The 20,374-nt window shown below is 37.3% G+C and overlaps 1 protein-coding gene across 1 annotated transcript; it reads right to left on the minus strand.

The window, feature by feature from the left end:
* Positions 1-1,177: 1,177 nt before the first annotated feature.
* Positions 1,178-18,596, minus strand: LOC110457818 (potassium voltage-gated channel protein egl-36-like). Its single transcript, XM_021509245.1, has 2 exons — positions 18,045-18,596; positions 1,178-2,275 (listed from the first exon to the last, which is right to left on the minus strand). The coding sequence occupies exons 1-2, from the start codon at positions 18,558-18,560 to the stop codon at positions 1,178-1,180; spliced, it is 1,614 nt and encodes a 537-aa protein (XP_021364920.1). The 5' UTR covers positions 18,561-18,596.
* Between the last annotated feature and the right edge of the window lie 1,778 nt (positions 18,597-20,374).

Consider the following 20,374-nt stretch of genomic DNA (forward strand, 5'->3'; position numbering starts at 1 on the left):
GGATCCAGGAGTGTAGGGGAGGGCAGGCTTAAAATCCGTTGTTTTTTTGCTTCCTTCTGCCTGAAAATATTTAACGTCTTTTGAAAAGGGGGATTGACGAGAAACTGTTTACCATTCTTTTTATTGTTTCGGAATATATTTAAGGTTATGCTGCTTATGCAAATTGTCATCTTTCTTTGCATTCCCACTAAACACTAAGTCCTGGATCCGTCTCCAAAGCATCTATCAATATTATCAAAAAGACAACATCGAAGGTAAAATTAGAATTGCATACCTGATACATGTAATCTTAGATAAGATAATGTAAAAAAGTGGAGAAAATATGAAGATGAATCTCATTTCGCTTTCTTGGAGACAACTATGTATATACGACAGGGCCAATGTCACTTGGATTCCTGTTCATTTTAGGCACTGACTTTAATCTGACGTGAACATATAGGCAAAGTGAATCAATTACACATTTCTTGGATGTATTTTTCGAGATAGAATTCAGTGCCAATTTTCAGGAGAATGAGAAACGATAATCTCAGAGCTATCTCAGTTTAAAGTTCTTTAAAAATGTCGATTCCAAAAATTAGTTTCATAATTAAATATAAACAAGTTATTTACCTTATTTTTTTCAAAGCTGTAATGTTGAATGAATTTTGAAACATAATAAACGTCAAAGTTTGTTCTCCTATAGCTAAATACAGAAAAAGCTGTATATAAACCATTGAACAGAAACGGATGCTTCGTGATTCTAAGACAATGTAAAAGCTTTTTCCCAATCATTTCTGAAGAGTGGTCGTGCCAATTTTTATTATTTTGAACATCCCGACCAATTCCGAAATGACGTTGACTCTATTTGTAAGTTTGAAGATGAGATACATTACTTACGTATCGGCATATGGCTGTCCAGTTACTATACACTTTTACACTTCATGAATAATGACGTTTCCATGTATGTATTTTCATGCACTTTTAATTTCTTCCTATTACTTGTGAGCACGCTGCTTGACATACACATCAAGAGTTTGTGGATTAACATTTTTATCTTTAAGACACAAAATGAAATTGTTAGGCCAATGAAGACGACATAACATATATAATAACGATTCATTACTCGTCATTTATTTAGTTACACCATCCATGTGCGTACTCCCTGACACCATGATGTGTTAGAGTATACCTGCTGCCATTATGGACACGATAGTTGAACTCTGACCTTTGACTTGGTGTTATTGAACTCTCTGATTTCGTATTCTTTCCTCACCATGGAAGCCAGCCCTTCCTTGTCTCTCTTGGGAATGCGGGCGAAACCAATAAATAGTAGAAAATTGGTGACGAGAACAGGAATGAGAACAGCTAATACAAACACACCTGAAACTGCGCAAAGACATCCGATGATTTTACCCGCCATAGTCCCGGGATGCATGTCGCCATAACCAACTGTTGTCATAGTTATTATAGCCCACCAAATGGCGTCTGGTATCGATGGAAATTGATCCCGGTCGAGGTAAAATACGGAGGTGGAAAATATCAGCGCAGCCACCATCAGCAGGAAGACCATTAACATCATGTTAGCGAAACTGGCTTTCACGGAATATACAAGTACGCGAAACCCTATGAAATTTTTGATAAGACGAAATAATCGAAACACTCGGGCTATCTGTATGCATTCTACAATATCGAGAAGAGAAAAACTTGTGAATCTTTCCTTTGGAAAAATTGTTTCGAATATCATAATTAAACATTCGGACGATAAAGCAACAATGTCTACAATATTCAGAATAGATATAAAGAAACGCCTCTTGACAGGACAGAAGAGCAACCGGAGAGCGAACTCGAGCGAAAAGTACGTCACCATCACATAATCTACGATGTCCAGGAAATGATACCGAGAATGTAAATTCGTTGGCAAGGATCTCGTAAAATTTTTCACTTCATTTGTCGACATTGTTTCGTTCGCTATTTGTTCACCATCATCATCACGTTTCTCCCGTATTGGAGTCTGCGCACTTCCTACAATCTCTCGAGTTCGAGGTTGCGCACTTCCTTTGTTACCGTGACCTGGATTATTCGAGATATCGGCGTTTCCAGATTTCCCCGGTGGAAGTGTCGGTTTGGCAATGGACACTTTCTTGTTTTCGAACATTTCGTCAAATTTCCCTGGTTCGCTCTTGAAGTACTCCTTCCACTCAGAAATTTCCAGCTCCCTCTGGAAGGCAGGGTGTGTACTGGCGCACAGCACGAATATTGAAATAACGATGAAACAGGCTGAGATACCAACGTAGACCTACAACATAGAAAGATTCAGTATGCTTATCAACAAATATTACTACCTTATTACTGGTTATTTATTTGGGCTTAAATTTTCGAGATTTTGACCCAGAAATAGAAAAGTAAATTTACATAGAACATAATTCCACGATCTAGACATGTGAAGGAATTAAATGTTTGCCGTGTTTAGGGTAAAAAAATCAAATGAATAGGCTTTATTACAACATATTGAGAAACAAAAAGTAGGTGTAGTTTACTTAACAAATTTACAAGCATTGTATTTTAGTACTTTTCAAGTATATGAATGGTTATAACCACTTGCTCCATATTCATGACAACATCACGGTTTTGAAGTTTATTATCACTGCTACATTTTTAACTGGTAATATATTTTCGGGAATATTATTCTTTTTAGGTTTTGAACGAAATAAATATTCATATTTATGGCACGTCGGACTATTTTGATTTTAATTAGAGGAAAGTCAAATACTTTATGGCCTTTCAGTGATTAAAAGAGTCTTTTCCTATTGGTGAGATATATATAATATGATTCAAATTATAGGGATGAAATGTAGCAAAACATCCCGGGGAATTTAGAATGTTTGAATCACCAGTCCTTAATATACCTCATTCACAGGGAGATGTTGTATTTCTTGTCTACCCGTAAGGTCAAAAAGCAAAACATACGCAATAAATCATGACAAAAACAACTGACTGTCGGAATGATGGACGTTGTTTTTCCTTTAACCTATCGCGATGTCCCAATCCTGTTTTTGCAACGTTAGAATGCTTATCAAGACCCGAGGTTTCTGATAGGATTTTCCATTATCTGTGGACATGGAGGTATTCCGATCTGGAGGCCAAAAAAGAAATTTCTTACATCCTTTCTTGACTTAGACAGACCTATTCATACGCGCACACAAATGAGATAATTATTTTTCTTTCTAAAGGAATTATCATAATAATTTATTTTTTGCTATTCTTCAAATGATAGCAGACTTCTGCAGGGTTTGTCGTATAGTTTACATGTAAAAAGAAAGACAACACAAAAAGTGCGGACATCGTATGCCTCAATGTTCGGCGTTCCGCAATGTTCGGCGTTGTATTTCTAACTATAACGTCTGAATGGTCATAGTCAGAGATGAAATTAAGGCGCAAAGTTATGTTTTGTGCAAAACGCTATCATTTTTGTCAGAAATGAATAACTTTTAATCTCAAAACTAAATAAATATTGTCTGTGATGTTACATTGAATTATAAGGAACTGTGAACTAAAATCTGGTGTCTGACGTTTTATAAATCGTAAGGATTAACAATGGTTGTTTTTGTGGTAACATTGTATATACCGAAAAAAAGCTGTGGGTACTTTTATGCATACACAGCTTCGGGTAATTATGCAGAGTACAGATGTATATACCTTAAAACCCTAAAATGGTTTTGGTCATTCCATTGGGTCATCATATACAGGTAGAGGCTAAATAAAACCTGACACTCTTGATTAAAAAGTAGGCTGGCAACGTTTTACTGTTTTGCTCAGACCGTCCGGACATAGTTTTGTATCAAAACCTAACGTGAGATTGCGCAAACAAAAAAATGTAACAGCATACAGTTTGTAGTTTATATATTCATTTCTAATGAATGTCAATGTTTTTAGTTGTTTTGTTTTTCAAATGAAAAAAGCAGTTGATATTAAGTTAAAGTAGCACTGTTCTTAGAGATCGGACCTCATTACTGCTAGCGTGTAGTTTACTAACAGTAAAGGTGATCGTCTGTACGTAACATTAGCCACAGACAACAGAAGGAATGTATAACCAACAAATACTGGGATGATTGACTCACCTCCGGCACGAACGATGCGACGGACAGACGGACACGTGCAGTTGCGTGTGTGAGATATTTCAGACCAAGGTTACCATCAATTTGCCAAACAGAATCACGTTGCAAACGTTATTCGGGACGATAATGGCTCTTTACGTAAAGGTTACTTGTCGCTAACATCGCATCAGACAGTGAATTACTGTATATAGTAATATATCAGGTAGGGATACAGTGATGTAATGGCTTTCTTACATCCACCGACACAACGACGAGCATTCTCAACAATACTGCAACAAATACCACTGGGACAAGTGCTCATCGATAAGTACCCCTGTGGGATAATTAATGACCTAGCCAGTGACAGCACGTGTTTATAAGTTTGGGTTCAAATGTATGTTAACAAGATAAAACTATTAATATACACTATAATTATATTAAAATCCTAGCTGTCAATGACTTGAATGTATTTCACTATTTGTTGCCATTCCATTGTACATGAACATGATTGAGCGTGATCGCGAGCTGTGGAACCTCTTTGTACATGATTGAGCGTGATAGCGAGCTGTGGAACCTCTTTGTACCACATTTGTTTGTGATCAACATCGTTGTTTTTACAAACGACAAGTCCGTCCGCTTAGTGATTAAATCAAGGTGATCAACTTGCCAGTTTATATGCAAAAGTCACACAGCTACCAACTTGCTGATCTATACACAAATGTTATTCAACAATACTTCACAAAGTTTGTTATTTTGTTTTTTAATACAGTTTGAATGCTCGTAAAGTTTTATAATGTTTATGTATTCATTGTAATACTACATTGCGAAAAAATGTCTGAAATGGAAGATCTCAAAGTCAAAAGGGAACGATTCTTTAAACAGAAACGTTCCATATGTCATGGCTTTTAACCCATTACACCAGTTAAACATGTGTAACTCAACCAATCTGCCGTTTAAGTCACACCAATTTGATATAACACTACACACATTTAACGCAATGTGATAATCAGTAAAATACACTATATTGAGACAAAAGGCAGGAGACTCTTGTGATACATATAAAACGTTTCATTTAAGTCAGATGACTTAAAGAGACGAATGTTAGAGAAAACCTGTTTTTTCCCTTTTTACGCCTGCTTTCTTGGTAATGTTTTGCAAACGGTACTGACTGTCTTTTTCTTTTTGAAATAATATTTATCAACTAGTTCTAGACTACTTATTTTGTTTCATAAATCACATGTGAAATGGATACCTTTTTAATTTATACAGGAGATTTGACATATTTTCTTACATCTTTCTCGATAATAGTGAATACATGGATACTTCATGAATGCATGTATAGGTAGGTTTTTTCATTAACTGTATTATTCATTAAAATTTTGCGCCACTCAAATTCTGTTTTTAAAATTATATTTCAGACAAAATCAACAATATTTTCGACAGATGATTTCTGCAAAGGTCATTAGCGGGGTTTTGCTTTTGGTTAAATCTTTCTAGTAAATGAAAGGTCTCATAAGCGAGTTATGAAAAATCATTTTTCAGATGAACGTTAAGCTGTCGCGATAAAGCTTGTTCCAAAAATATTTGTTTGCAGTGTTCAGCGTCATTCCAAACATAGATTTGGTTGTTGCGTTCAACTTTATTGATTTTCTTATATTCGATATAAATTTTATAAAACTAATCCTAGACCTCCGGTTTTTTCTATAAATGAAAAGAATTGAAATGAAACATTATTTTAAACTCTGTCTGTGTCAACAATGGACAGAAACGTTTTGCTGATATATTCAATGAGCTAACGGCAATATGCATGATATGAAGATGCTAGGTGTGGATATGTGCATTGTTACTGGGGAAGATGCTAGGTGTGGATATGTGCATCGTTACTGAGGAAGATGCTAGGTGTGAGTATGTGCATTGTTACTGGAGAAGATGCTAGGTGTGAATATGTGCATTGTTACTGGGGAAGATGCTAGGTGTGGATATGTGCATTGTTACTGGAGAAAATGCTAGGTGTGGATATGTGCATTGTTACTGGGGAAGATGCTAGGTGTGAGTATGTGCATTGTTACTGGAGAAGATGCTACTGCCGAACATACTGTAAGTTCATGGAAGCAATTCATCGAAAAGAAAAAAATAAGTTAAAGGTACAGGGTATACAAGTTAACAACTTCAATGACTGAGACCGCTGAATCAACACAACGTACATAAGTCACCTACATAAATCACATTAGGGACAATGTTAAACATCTAACTTCAATGACTGAGACTGCTGAATCAACACAACGTACATAAGTTACCTACATAATTCACATTAGGGACAATATTAAACATCTAACGTCAATGACTGAGACCGCTGAATCAACACAACGTACATAAGTTCCCTACATAAATCACATTAGGGACAATGTTAAACATCTAACGTCAATGACTGAGACCGCTGAATCAACACAACGTATATAAGTTACCTACATAAATCACATTAGGGACAATGTTAAACATCTAACTTCAATGACTGAGACCGCTGAATCAACACAACGTATATAAGTTACCTACATAAATCACATTAGGGACAATGTTAAACATCTAACTTAAATGACTGAGACCGCTGAATCAACACAACGTACATAAGTTACCTACATAATTCACATTAGGGACAATGTTAAACATCTAACGTCAATGACTGAGACCGCTGAATCAACACAACGTACATAAGTTACCTACATAAATCACATTAGGGGACAATGTTAAACATCTACAAGTGGGATACGCTGGGATAATTAACAGTACAGCTTCCAATGATTGATGCATATATATGAACAACAGTTATCGTTGGTATCACAACTGCTAGTACATTGATCCAGAGGTGACACTACTAGTATGTTTCTCCCTTTCAACATTTAACTTACGTGTGAACGATCGTTTGCCTGGTACATTCTGCCTTGTTGTATATGAGAGATTGCCTTAGCATATCTACCTTATCGTCAAAATGGAATTAGGGAGCCTACGCCGGCCGTTCAAGCAAACTTACCAAGGCATTGCTTACTTATATTGAAAGTCAAGATGTTTATTTTTTTAAAGTTCAAAGCCCCGATAAATTGAATGAAACAACACAAGATACTATCAAATAATGTCTGTATTCTCAAGACTCATAACAGTGAATTGGTTATTATTGGATAAAGTCCGTCTCCTTCAGACTGCTGAGGACTGTAGGAGGATAGGACTGTAGGAGGATAGGACTTGTAGGAGGATAGGACTGTAGGAGGATAGGACTTGTAGGAGGATAGGACTGTAGGAGGATAGGACTTGTAGGAGGATAGGACGTGTAGGAGGATAGGACGTGTAGGATGATAGGACTGTAGGAGGATAGGACGTGTAGGAGGATAGGACTGTAGGAGGATAGGACGTGTAGGAGGATAGGACTGTAGGAGGATTCCCGGAGCCAAACTGTACGCAGACTTTATCATGAAGTAGATCGATATTTCTGAGGTTTTCGGCTCTGCTTCCCATTCACATTTGTAAAAGTCTCGGTTTCAAAAGATTAGTGCCATTTGACAGCCACTCATATACGTATGTGATGAATTCAGAAGTACAAGTGTCCGTATTCTCGTAATACGAATTATGTGTTACCGATAACGCATGGAGTATTACTTCATACATATATATCTAGGAGTGAACATAGAGGAAAGAGCATACATGTTTACCTAAATAAGATGTAATAACTTAAAGACAGTTGATATTTATATATATGAAGGTTATCCTCCATAAATCTAAGCCAAACACGATTAAAATGTCATGCCGTCATTTTGTTTGGGGAGGGGCATATATTCCAGGAGTGGGTAGGGGCAGGTTTATATATATAATATAAAAGGTTTGCGAAAGGAATGGATAATATTGAAGTTAGTAAATGTTAAAGTTAAAAAAAATAGGCGGTATTACAGTATCACTTACATGTGGCGGGAATTCGTGTAGATAATGGGAAAAGCTTGGGAGCAAATGAACAAATAGCGTAAGTGTGCTTGAGGGAAAAGAGAAACGCTACAATCACAAAGGACAGGGTCGCATATCTAATAAAGCCTAATCACCAGCGGAAGCCTGACAAGATACGATTTAAACCTTCCCAGGGGTCTGGGAATCGTGGGAAGTGTACTCAATCCATTGACGTCACCAGATACAAAACGAAAGTAAAATAAAATGATTCGGATCGATAAAGTAAATGTAGCGGAAGCAAAACCCAAGGGGAAAATGTGACACGGAATGGTGGATGATTAAGAACGATTTTTGTTGTGTTTAGGGGTTATCGTTCTACCGCAAATTGGCGGCATCCCATTGCTGAACCAGTTTTTGATTCTTGTATATATTGTAATATGATTCTCTCGCTAAATAGAGGAAAACAAATCACGTTTGGCGGCAGTAGGTAGTTCGTTTGATAGCTTAACGAACCACTAATATATATTCACAACAATAAAATGTACCTTTTGGCGTTAAAAATGTACGAACAAATCACCGAATCCAGAATTTGAATTTCATACAAAAATATCTGAATTAGCAAGGCTCCACTAAACACATTGTTTGCTCATTAATCTTGATAAAATGTTATCTATTCATTTCATACTGGACACATGTCTGGAACAACGCGATTCTACTGTATTAACAGCTGGTTATACAACGCGATTCTACTGTATTAACTAACAGCTGGTTATACAACGCGATTTTACTGTATTAACAGCTTGTTATACAACGCTATGCGCTAGGCGCGATTGAAATATCAACTTTTCTGTAATTTCACGTGATTGTAATTGCTACCCATATAGAACTCAAATATTGACAAAATGTGGGTACATACACTCCTACGACCTACATACGTACATACATACATGCATACACATGCACGTACATACACACTAACATCAGCAAGTATGCATGCACTTACATACGTACACATGTATGTAAATACAAACATACTTACCCATTAATGCATGTATCCATATAAGCACAAAAAGACAAATTGTAGTATACAAAAAATTCTCAAAATAAATCCTTACATTCCATCCATCTTTGATCAAATGTTTCATTGTATATATTATTTTTACTGATAAAGCTTTTTCAATATTATATCTGAATGCAAGAAACTCATTCAAATCATTTAAACATAAATTATGGGGTTTTCTGGAAACAGTATATATATAATATTTTGTATACAAAAATATATAGTTAATGGGCATAGGAGCATTTCTAACTTAAAATCAATGATTTTCCTTATTCTGCTGAATAATCTCTCTTTTAAATCTTGCCACAGTTTTAAGGACTGTGAACATTCACAGAACAGATGTTCTGTAGTTTCTATTTGTATTTTACACATATTACAGATATTGTCATTTGACATCCCAATAGTGTTTAAATAGTTTTTAATTGGGAAGATACTTAAGCATTGAACTGTTTTTGTATCATTCAAATAGATCATAAATACCATACACAAACAGTTCAATACTTATATTTACGTTTTCTCTGCCTCCTATGTTCTGTTTTAACTTATTTAATTTATATTTAAAATTTAAAATTCCCGCCTTATCGACAGTCCACACAAATTCGTTCAATAGTTGGAACAGCGTGTTGTCGCGTGCTGATTGGCAAACAAAGTAGTACTTTGAAATTTTAACAAACACTTTATTCCACAATTCAGTATCAATACAATTGCGTATGCTATGTCTATAGGGCGATTTAAGTTTATCAATAGAACTCTGAGCTGAAAGTTACATTTGAAATTGTTTCGATTTTTCCGCGGAACAAATTTCGCGCATGGATAAATACAGTGAACACCGTAAATCTGACCTTGCCCTGCACGAGGGAGTTATTTTTGGAAGTTAACTTTTCTCTTTGCTCATTTTGTAAAGAATCCAGACGTGAATTTATTTGATAATTGTATGTGAATCTGACTACAGTTGGAAGATTCTATAGCAGCCTCGATATTTAACATGTCGTCATAAACTGAGGAAACGGTGGCTGCGAGACGCGTGAAATTGATAGCGTTTGAAGAGAGTGATCTTGCGACGGAGCACAGGGATTCGTTACAAATGTCTGAAATGTTTATGTGTGCTGTGACTCGTATCAGTAGGTCTGTAACATATGTGTCAGTAGGTCTATAGCATATGTGTATTTCAGATATTTGTAACGAACCCCTGTTGATCAGTGCAGTGTAACAGACGATATTTCTGATAAATTTCGTGAGCGTTAAAATTGTTACCATTGCCGGCATTGCTGATTGCGACCGATGTGCATTTTGTACGATATTGCAGAGCTTGGCCTTGTTTTTGTTGTAATAAAAAAAAAAACGTTTTCTTTTGGACATAAATTTACAATGACATTGTCAAGTCTCACAATGCCCATCGATATTTCAGCCGCCGTCGTGTTTATTTACATTGGATATTGAAGTTCCGGTCAGTGTTGAATTAATACGCTAAGAATTGTGTCTGGTGCTGCATGGTGATTAAAGTCCCATCAACGACACAGCTTTCAAAGAGGCTTATATAGTGACAACTTGCAAATGTATATACAATTTTGTAATCTGTATTTAAACCATTGCAGTATTGTGTCTTTTATAACTTTAAAGACAATACTATATGAACTATATGAAGCCTATGTATCTATGATTCTCATAGACACACAACAGAGCTTCGTTCACGCCAAAAACAGTGTCCTGTTAATGTGAAATACAAAATTCGTATTTCTTTTTCCTAAACCTGAGGGAGCTAGAATACGAGCGCGAGAAAGCGAAACTTGCTCGATGTCGTGTCGCGCTTTATGGAGAGGGAACGAAAGTGCCAACGGCATACAATAGGAAAGTGTTTCGCTGCTGCCCACAGAGACGTATATGCAGTGCACAGTTGCATTCACAGTAAAGAATTACTAACGTCGTCAGGTTTACTATTGATATTAGCTGCTCTTGAAGCCACATCCAAATGAGCACTAGAGAAAGAGTTCGCGCACAATGTTAACCGCAGTGTGTTTAGGATACAGATGACGGGTCGTATTCTAAATGAAAATGCAAATGACTCGGAATGTTTCATAGTATTGATGAGTATTTCTAGTCATATTTCTCCTACAGAGGTATCACCCCGGCATTGTGCGCAACGAGTTAACCGTCTGACCTCTGGAGCTAGACAGATAATGAATCCTTCTCCTTTTCCCCGCAACCTTATTTACCATCACTGAAGAAGAATTCCATTTCTAATAGCTGAATGTTTCGTGATTATTTAACTGAGGCGCTGTTATGTGTTTGATCAACGGTTGTTTTGAAATCGTTTGGCATAAAAATTGAGTCAAAAATGCTGTTAATTAAGCAAAACGACAGGAGCACGTCTGTTTATTTTCTCCGGAGACAACAACCACGTAGCTAAAGTGTCAGGATTTCCGGAATAGCTAAGTAAATATACACCACACACAAAAGGTAAACATTCTTTGCTCATCGATCGATAATGAAAAGAGAAATTCGTCCCATTGGAAATGTGTACAATGCACTGGCAGATATGGATTGTCGTCTACACACTTTGCTTTATTAGTACTTTAAAATGGAGCTCTGGGGACTACTGTTGATTTCGAAAATTTAATTCCAGTAAATCGCCTTTTAAAATTCTACTCGCAAAAATAAGTATTCTTGAAAATTGTATAATTTACGGTAAGAACACGCTGTCCAGGAATAAGTAGGATAATGTGCTTTAAATCTGTATAACAAAGGTGTAAAGAAGTTGTATAACTTATTTCATATATCGTTTCTAGTTCACTATATGCAATATGGACCTCTTCGATACCCAGAAAAATCATCTTAAATTGGCATCAGGTTTGAAAAGGTCCCCTCACATCTTAACCTTCAATGGCAAACATTAATTGGTGGTGCGGCAGGAGGAAGTTGGAGTTTATTAATAAGTAATATTGTACCTTTTGTACAGTAGACCTAGATATAAAATGTATATATTTTCCATATTTAGCTAAAAGGCGAAGAGGTGTTGTGGTATCAATTGAACATATTCATAAGTTCCTACGTCTGACTTTGAATGAAAATAAATGATTAAAAATGTAAATTAAAAGGTGCTGCCTCGGAATGACACAATTTAATCTGCTTCGTCGGAGGCAGATAAACAAGCCGAACCGTTAAGTACATTTCTGCATTCGTCGGCAGCTCGCACAGTATGGTATGGCGCCAGCTCTAATACCAGAATGTTGATTAATTATTTTCTCAACGATTGGGAAAACTGTACTACCTAATGATATCATAAGTAGCCGCCGCGTTGGATATTCTTGGCATACTTATGGAAATGTCATAGTCATCGTTTTAATATACACTAACATGTTTCAGGCTCTTCAGTTATATTGTACAATAAAGTTAATCTATGATGGTCAATATATAATATTTTGTCATATACGTGCCACAAATATTTCGTCGAGGCTTAATAACAAAAGGTGACGTCATACGCGACATTAAACAACAGGCGACATATTTCGGTACTAACTACCATCTTATACAGTAGGTACGGTGTCCAGTCTCAGACCACTGTCCAGCTCTCATTTAAATACCCAGGAAACACAACCTCTGTCTAGCCCCTCCATCCTTCTACCAGGGTCCGCGAAAAACGTCCTTGATCAAATCAAACGTCTCTAGTGTATAGCCGTAATTTCGTATTCACATTTCCCGTCGAATCTTACTTAATCAGAGCGGTGATGTTTCCGTGTTAACTTAGCCATCCAAGCTTGATTACAAATCGTCTCGATCACCAAGTAGAATTTTATCCCCGCATAATTCTGAGACGAGCAACCTCTTGGTTGACGGAGCCCGCACTCGTGTGTTCAAAAGTTTATATTGAATTAGCGGGGTTTTGCTTTTGGTTAATTGATACACGCCCGCACTTTGTAACGTGTAATCGACATCTGGTCCTGGAATCCATCACAATGACCGATTGTCTAGCTCTTCAGACAACGCCTGTTATAAGTACCGTCCTAATCGATATTGACGCTGAAACACTAAAAGTGAAACCAGGCACATATTTTCTGTATGCAAACTTAAGTCTAGATTAAATACAGATGAATTGTATTCGTTAAAATGTATTGAGTCTTGATGAACAAATGTTGTTTTTATTGACTTTCATAGCACTGGAATTGAAATAAGAAGCTGAACTGTCTTGATATGGAATGGATAGACACCAATAGTAGAAGCATACATGAAGCGAATACAAAACATGTGAACCTAACGTCAATACGAATAGTAAAAAGCGTCAACAAACAGTGGTGGACGTCAACGCGAAAATACAAATAGACTCAAGAAGCAAAAATGGACGTCATTGCACAAAGGTAAATATTGTCAAAAAGCAAAAATGAAACTCAATGCGGAAATGAAAATAGTGTCAAGAAGCAAAGATCGACATCAACGCGAAACTGGTAATAATGTTAGGAGACTATAAACGTCCACGCGTACCTGAACATCATGTCAAGAAAAAATAAGTCACTTGTTTTGTTTTAAAACTTTAAGAATTTCAAGATTTAATGAGAGGAAAAACAGTTTTAGAAAAATGCGTACAAAATGTTCAAGAGTAATAGACCATACTCTCTAATCGAAGCATTGATATGTATTATGAATTAACTTGATGAAATATGCAGCGAAATTTGCATGTAAAGCAAAAACATTGCTACACAACAGACTGGTATTTAAGATCAGACGCCTTTCGCATCGGGTTCGTGCACGTATTATAAATTGACATGCGAGCGAACCATGGGCAAACCGTCAACCTCGCTTCCACTCAGAGATGACGTCTAAATGTACTATAAGTAAGCGATCAATCATATGTAAGGATTTATCTGGGTCTTCGAGATAAGATCCACCAAGGCGCATGTAACGAACAGAAATGATTTGAGTACATGTATTAGTACATTGCGCTTACAGAAAAGAATGATTGTTTTCTTCAGTTATCAATAAAACAGTCGAACAAATCACAAGTGCATTGGTTTTACGCCACAATCACTACAGCGTCAGGCGGAGTCTTAGGTTGTGTTCGGTATGATAAATAATGGTAGCACCAAGGGAATTATCTAGGCCGTGTTCAGTTTGAAATCATGGCAGCGTCAGTCAAATGTTTTAGCGTGTTCGAAATAAAATACTGACAACGTCAGATAAATATTTAGAGCGCGTTCGGTATGAAATAATGGCGACTTGGGGTAAATGTTTTAGGACGTGGTCGTCCTGAGTTGATGGCCGTGTCAGGTGAATGTTTTATGACGCGTTCGGTATGAATTGCGGCAGAGTCAAGAGAAATACTGTTATAAAAAGATAAACTAATTTAACTTGAAGGGAAGCTTATTATAGTTATATGTGCTATAATGAACAATTTAGTTTGTTTTTAACATTATTTTAATGCATCACATAAAACGCATGATTTAATAACTAGTTTCATAAGAAAAATAAAGAGCTTGGTAAATTATTAAGAGATCCCAAAATACATTAGTATTTATGGAAACCTTTTGAACACCAATCAAGAATATAATAAAAAAAAGTTCCCAATTCGAATTATTCGTCAGCTTTTCAGTAACATGTGGTCACATTCATGACATAGTTTGATTGAAATATACATGTTGGAACAGTGACCTGTTTCACTTGGCAATCATAGGCTATATGAATCCCAACTGATCCATCTGTCGTAAAGCGCTTTAGAGTAATTAGTTTAGTTTTTTTTGCTGTGATTACATTTATAGTTAGCATAGTAATGCAGCTCAATACACATTTTAAAGAACTATTACGAAAAAAAAGTCATTATTACCATGACGTCATTTCAATGTTAACGCATAACCTTAACGTTAGGGAGAGAGACTGGTTGTAATTGTAATTTTTATTGAGAAAATTTGTCAGTAAAGACTTTTTGAGCAAAGGGCGGTGTCCTATTCTAAGGATAAGTATTGCTTATAAGCTTACTGAAGCTCAACCTAACGCTTTTAACGTCACTTCCGGTTGTTTCTTAACAACAAAGTCGGAGTAAATGTTATAAAGTAGTAAGATTGGTGACGTCACATTAATGGTCACATGACCAGACTGTGTTTTATTCTCACAGCACGTTCTGTATCCTCTAGCATTGCAACGAGAAGAAAAAGAAACAGATATACATAGAACAGTTAAGCAACAGTTGATTGCCAAACTAAATAAAAACAATATAGATCTATATTTATGCATCTTATTGCAATTTATTTATGGGTTTATTAATCTGAAAGGCCTGTAAATGAATAAAATGTAATCAAGCGTTGTTTGATTTGTCTGTTTTATGGGTTTGTTTAAAGGGACTGCAAACGTCAAATGCAATATGAATATCATTACTTTTCTATTTCAATAAATAAAACGGTCACCTTCAAGCGCATTTCAAACGCATCCAAAGTCATCATATTGACGTCAACTATATCTTTTGTTTGCGTACGGAAGGAAATTCATCAGGTAGGTATAAATAATATATGCTTAGTTTGTTTTGGACACAAACATTCATTGAAATCATATTTTTCAAGTTTTTGAAAATATCTGTTTCCTTTACCAAGATAGACAGAAAGACCGGCCTGTACACATTCCCAATTTTTCATTTGAAAAAATGTAAAATGACCGCTTTTTGCATATATTGTCTGTATGAGCACTTTGAGATAAATATTCATCAACAATTACACCAAATACTTTTTTTGTGTTGGAAGTTTTCAATCACAGTGCCACTAATCTTTTTTTTGTGTTACTGCTTTTAAAATAACACTTACATAGCAAATCTAGCTGTCATCAATCTGACTGAGATAAAAAAAAAAACTTTCGCTCGAAGTTTGTAGTCATGGACATACCGAGAAATAGCTGGAGAGGGTTCTTATTGAATTACTCTGGACATACGGTAAATTTCTAACATTTTGCGAACCTTTCATTATGTAATTTCGCGAACTGACATCTCAGTGTTTATTCATGAGGACATTAATCACATTTCACTCAATTATATATAGCTATCTCATATTAGAAGACTTATCTTACCCTCTCTCTTGTCGATTGAATATCACGAAAAATTATTAAATACGCAATTACATGGAATTGAGAATACACGATTTTTTAACCCCTTTTTTAGGTTCAAACCTACTTGTAAATCGCAAAATAGTTGGTTAACGTATTCCCCGGATGAAATACCCACAGCTACTTCATATCTTGTAATCAAGTATATTTTTATCGTTTAGTGTAACGCGAGATAAAATAATTACAGATACTTTATGATTTTAACAATGCTTTTCGTGTGAAGTGCAACGAGAGATAAGCTATTTTTCGGCTACCTTAAGATGCCCCCGCCGCCATGTATAATTTGTTTCAGTGTTTGATAATGTTCTATAAATAGTCTAAAACGACTTTGAACTTGACACCCCGAAATATGTACGCATTCATGGTATCGTCATACTTCAAGTTGATCAATGGAGAAAAATAGAAAAACAATCTATGAAAAGCAACACGCAATGACCTTTGTAACATATACTCATCTGATGTACAGTATTCTCATTACTGCGTTTATAGTAACTTCGATCAAAATTTGTTAAGAAATGAAACTGCTAGAGTAATGACACAGAATCATTTGATGACTTTCTATGCATAGCAAAAGTGACCCTGGCCACGACCTTCGAACACTGAAATTCAAAGATATCCGAGGTATTATCATACCTGACCTTTTGATAAATTTTGATCAAAAGGGTACAAAAGTTGATAGACTGATTACAATGCACTACATTTGTAATTGATGATTATCTAAACATAGCAGTGGTGACCTTGGAATCCTAAAACATACGCTACGAGATAGGACAAGCATGGACAGTAACGCTACGAGATAGGACAAGCATGGACAGCAACGCTACGAGATAGTACACGCATGGGCAGCAACGCTACGAGATAGGACAGGCATGGGCAGCAACGCTTCGAGATAGTACAGGCATGGGCAGCAACGCTACGAGATAGGACAAGCATTGTCAGCAACACTACGAGATAGGACAAACATGGGCAGCAACGCTACGAGATAGGACAAGTATGGGCAGCAACGCTACGAGATAGGACAAGCATGGGCAGCAACGCTACGAGATAGGACAAGCATGGGCAGAACGCTACGACATAGGACAAGCATGGGCAGCAACGCTACGAGATAGGACAAGCAAGGGCAGCAACGCTACGAGATAGGACAAACATGGGCAGCAACGCTACGAGATAGGACAAACATGGGCAGCAACGCTACGAGATAGGACAAGCATGGACAGCAACGCTACGAGATAGGCACGCATGGGTAGCAACGCTACGAGATAGGACAACATGGGCAGCAACGCCACGAGATAGGACAAGCATTGGCAGCAACGCTACGACATAGGACAAATATGGGCAGCAACGCTACGAGATAGGACAAGCATGGGCAGCAAAGCTACGAGATAGGACACTCATGGGCAGCAACGCTACGACATAGGACACCCATGGGCAGCAACGCTACGAGATAGGACACGCATGGGCAGCAACGCTACGAGATAGGACACGCATGGGCAGCATTGCTACGAGATAGGACAAGCATGGACAGGAACGCCACGAGATAGGACAAACATGGGCAGCAACGCTACGAGATAGAACGAGCATGGGCAGCAACGCCACGAAATAGGACAAGCATGGGCAGCAACGCTACGAGATAGGACAAGCATGGACAGCAACGCTACGAGATAGGACGAGCGTGCAAGCAGCAACGCTACGAGACAGGACAAGAATGGGCGGCAACGCCACGAGATAGGACAAGCATAGGCAGCAACGCTACGAGATAGGACAAGCGTGGGCAGCAACGCTACGAGATAAGACAAGCGTGGGCAGCATTAAAAGCATTTCCTGCCTTTATGGAGTAAGCATAAACTGACTTAACATGAAATCAAGACAAAATAGGAGTGGATTTGCAATCTGCTAGAGTAAAATCTTACCTTTGCTGTTGTAGAGGATGTCGGGTCGTCCAAGATGTCCCACACCTTTTTCCTGAATCTCTCCCATTTGGTGTTACTAAGATGAATGCCTTTGTCTATAAAGGCGTTCTTTGTTTCCACCTCCTCCATCGACTTGAGCAACGCCTGGTCCGAGAAAAACGATATAAACCTCATGTTACAACATCGTGATAATCTTTTCGGGTCGATCTTCCAGAACTGAAGTTCCCTGCTAAAGACTGCCGGACAAACGGAAGTAGGCATGTGCAGTTCTCCGTGGGTAAAATACCATAATATGGCACTAAAACACTGGGCGTGGCCCTCGATGTAGTACTCTTCATGCACATCGCTCTCTATCTTTATTGCCTTTTCCAAGCAAGAAGGCGGAAGTCGGCGGAAGGTTCCCCGTTTGAGGTGGTACACAGTTCCACTTATATTAATAACGACGGGGTCACCGTTCATGTTGAGGAATGTGTTTGGTTGATGCATTTGTCTGCTATCGAGGCTACACGTTGACATCTAAACCCGTAGTGTAAGGCGACTTCAGTCTCTATTTTTAAATATAGATCGTTGCTTTAGCTAGAAGCATTGACAGGTCTAGATTATCCCGCATCGCTGGTTTATATGTAGATCACCGGTAGGTGGCGTTCATATCTAGAGCGATAAATAACCCAGTAACACATTCCTGATCATATCTGGTAGTATCATAAAGACAGTGCTAATTTGCACACAATCGAAACGGCTAGTTATTGGTGTCAAGGAAACCATTCAATAGATGGCCTTTATTGACTTTTGCTGAAGGTGATCTCTTAGCGCGTGAAACAAAGACTATCCCGTCAGCGTTAATCAAACAGAACTGATGGGGAAGTCATTCCATAATGACGAGGGATCCGGGAGACGGAACACTGGAGGACGTCTCCTCAATATCACGACATTCACGTCGCGGTTTTAATGCTGCTGTCATTAATTTACGTTTCATTAATTGAAATACAGATACACATCAACCACACAATGTCGAGCAGTGCGCGTGCATGTCAATAAACTTATCACGAGGTAGGATTGCCAATAAATTGTTTATATAGTTCCCCGTCAATCAGCAAGTCAGGTTCAATAGGCCACGTGCTCTTATAAATCCATCGAGTAAAGGATATTGGTTGTTTTATGTCAAAACTGTCTAGATTTGGTCATAAACACCAGATGTTGATTTCACCTGTAACTACACCAGGTTAATCGTATAAGGTACGAGGCACACTTATACAATTTATACGTCACAAAGTACTCTTATATTTAATTGTACGGCTGTCCACAATTTAAAGAAATATTTAGTCAATTACCAACATGAAACGGATTCAGAGTTATTATCCACTATACGTTAAGCATCTACCTAAATAAAGTCCCTATTTTTATCCACTAGTTAGGCAAATATCCACCTACAAAAGAGTCACTATCATTAATCAAAAGATAGGCAAACATCAGCATGAAACAAAGTCACTATTCTGTTCCACTAGCTAGACAAACGTCAACACGAAACGGCCACATTCCTGAGTATGTTTGAAGATGTCACAATTGTGAGGATCAGTAGTAAACGACAGAATGAAACGTTGTTAAAGTTCGGTTATTTGATATACAGTCTGGTCGCCGTTGTGCCGGGAAGCCAGCTTCATTAATCTTGTTTATGAATGTTTCGTCATATTTTAAATGAAACACTTCACTCTAACCATGATTGAAAATGAAAAATAATAACGATATCTGTTTCAAACTTATATTAGGATTGACAACGTCGTAATAATATTTCACAACCAAAAATGAGTACTACCTCTTTGTTCCATCATTTACAAAGAATGTTTATCTTTATAACCCCTCCTGACATTGTTCAGTTCGAAAGCAAATAAAGGAAACATGTCATTTCCATTAAGATTCAAAAATTTGTCCCAGAGTACATCTATAGAGGAATATAGCTTTTGATAATGTTTGTGTCAGCTATCTTGTAAAGGCACGCCACACTGTCAAGTTTAATCATATATGCTGTGCGTGATAGCTGCCTCTGTGATAAACAACCTCATATGGTTGCACTTGTTCATACATATTTCTGTATAAAATCAAATGTATAAAGATGTCCATAAGTAAAACACGTCGCTGTTGTACATCCATATATGGTCACACGGTATTCAACTTAACTCCAACGCACATGCGTAACATCCTTTGTTTCATGTTAGTGATGCGGCTGTGATCTCCATTAAACCAACTGTACTGACCTCCGTATAGAACGTTGATGTAGCACTAAACAAAGACTGTGATGTAGATGCTTCCACCATCCATCACCATGGCGGCGC

Source organism: Mizuhopecten yessoensis, unplaced genomic scaffold, assembly GCF_002113885.1.
Source record: "Mizuhopecten yessoensis strain PY_sf001 unplaced genomic scaffold, ASM211388v2 scaffold9311, whole genome shotgun sequence".
NCBI classification, from domain to species: domain Eukaryota; kingdom Metazoa; phylum Mollusca; class Bivalvia; order Pectinida; family Pectinidae; genus Mizuhopecten; species Mizuhopecten yessoensis.

Bases quoted from the DNA above. Each gene is read 5' to 3' on its own strand.
- LOC110457818 (XM_021509245.1), bottom strand. From the start codon at position 18,560: ATGTCAACGTGTAGCCTCGATAGCAGACAAATGCATCAACCAAACACA. The intron at 2,276-18,044 runs GTAAGATTTTAC...TCTATGTTGTAG, and splicing joins CATCCTCTACAACAGCAAAG to GTCTACGTTGGTATCTCAGC.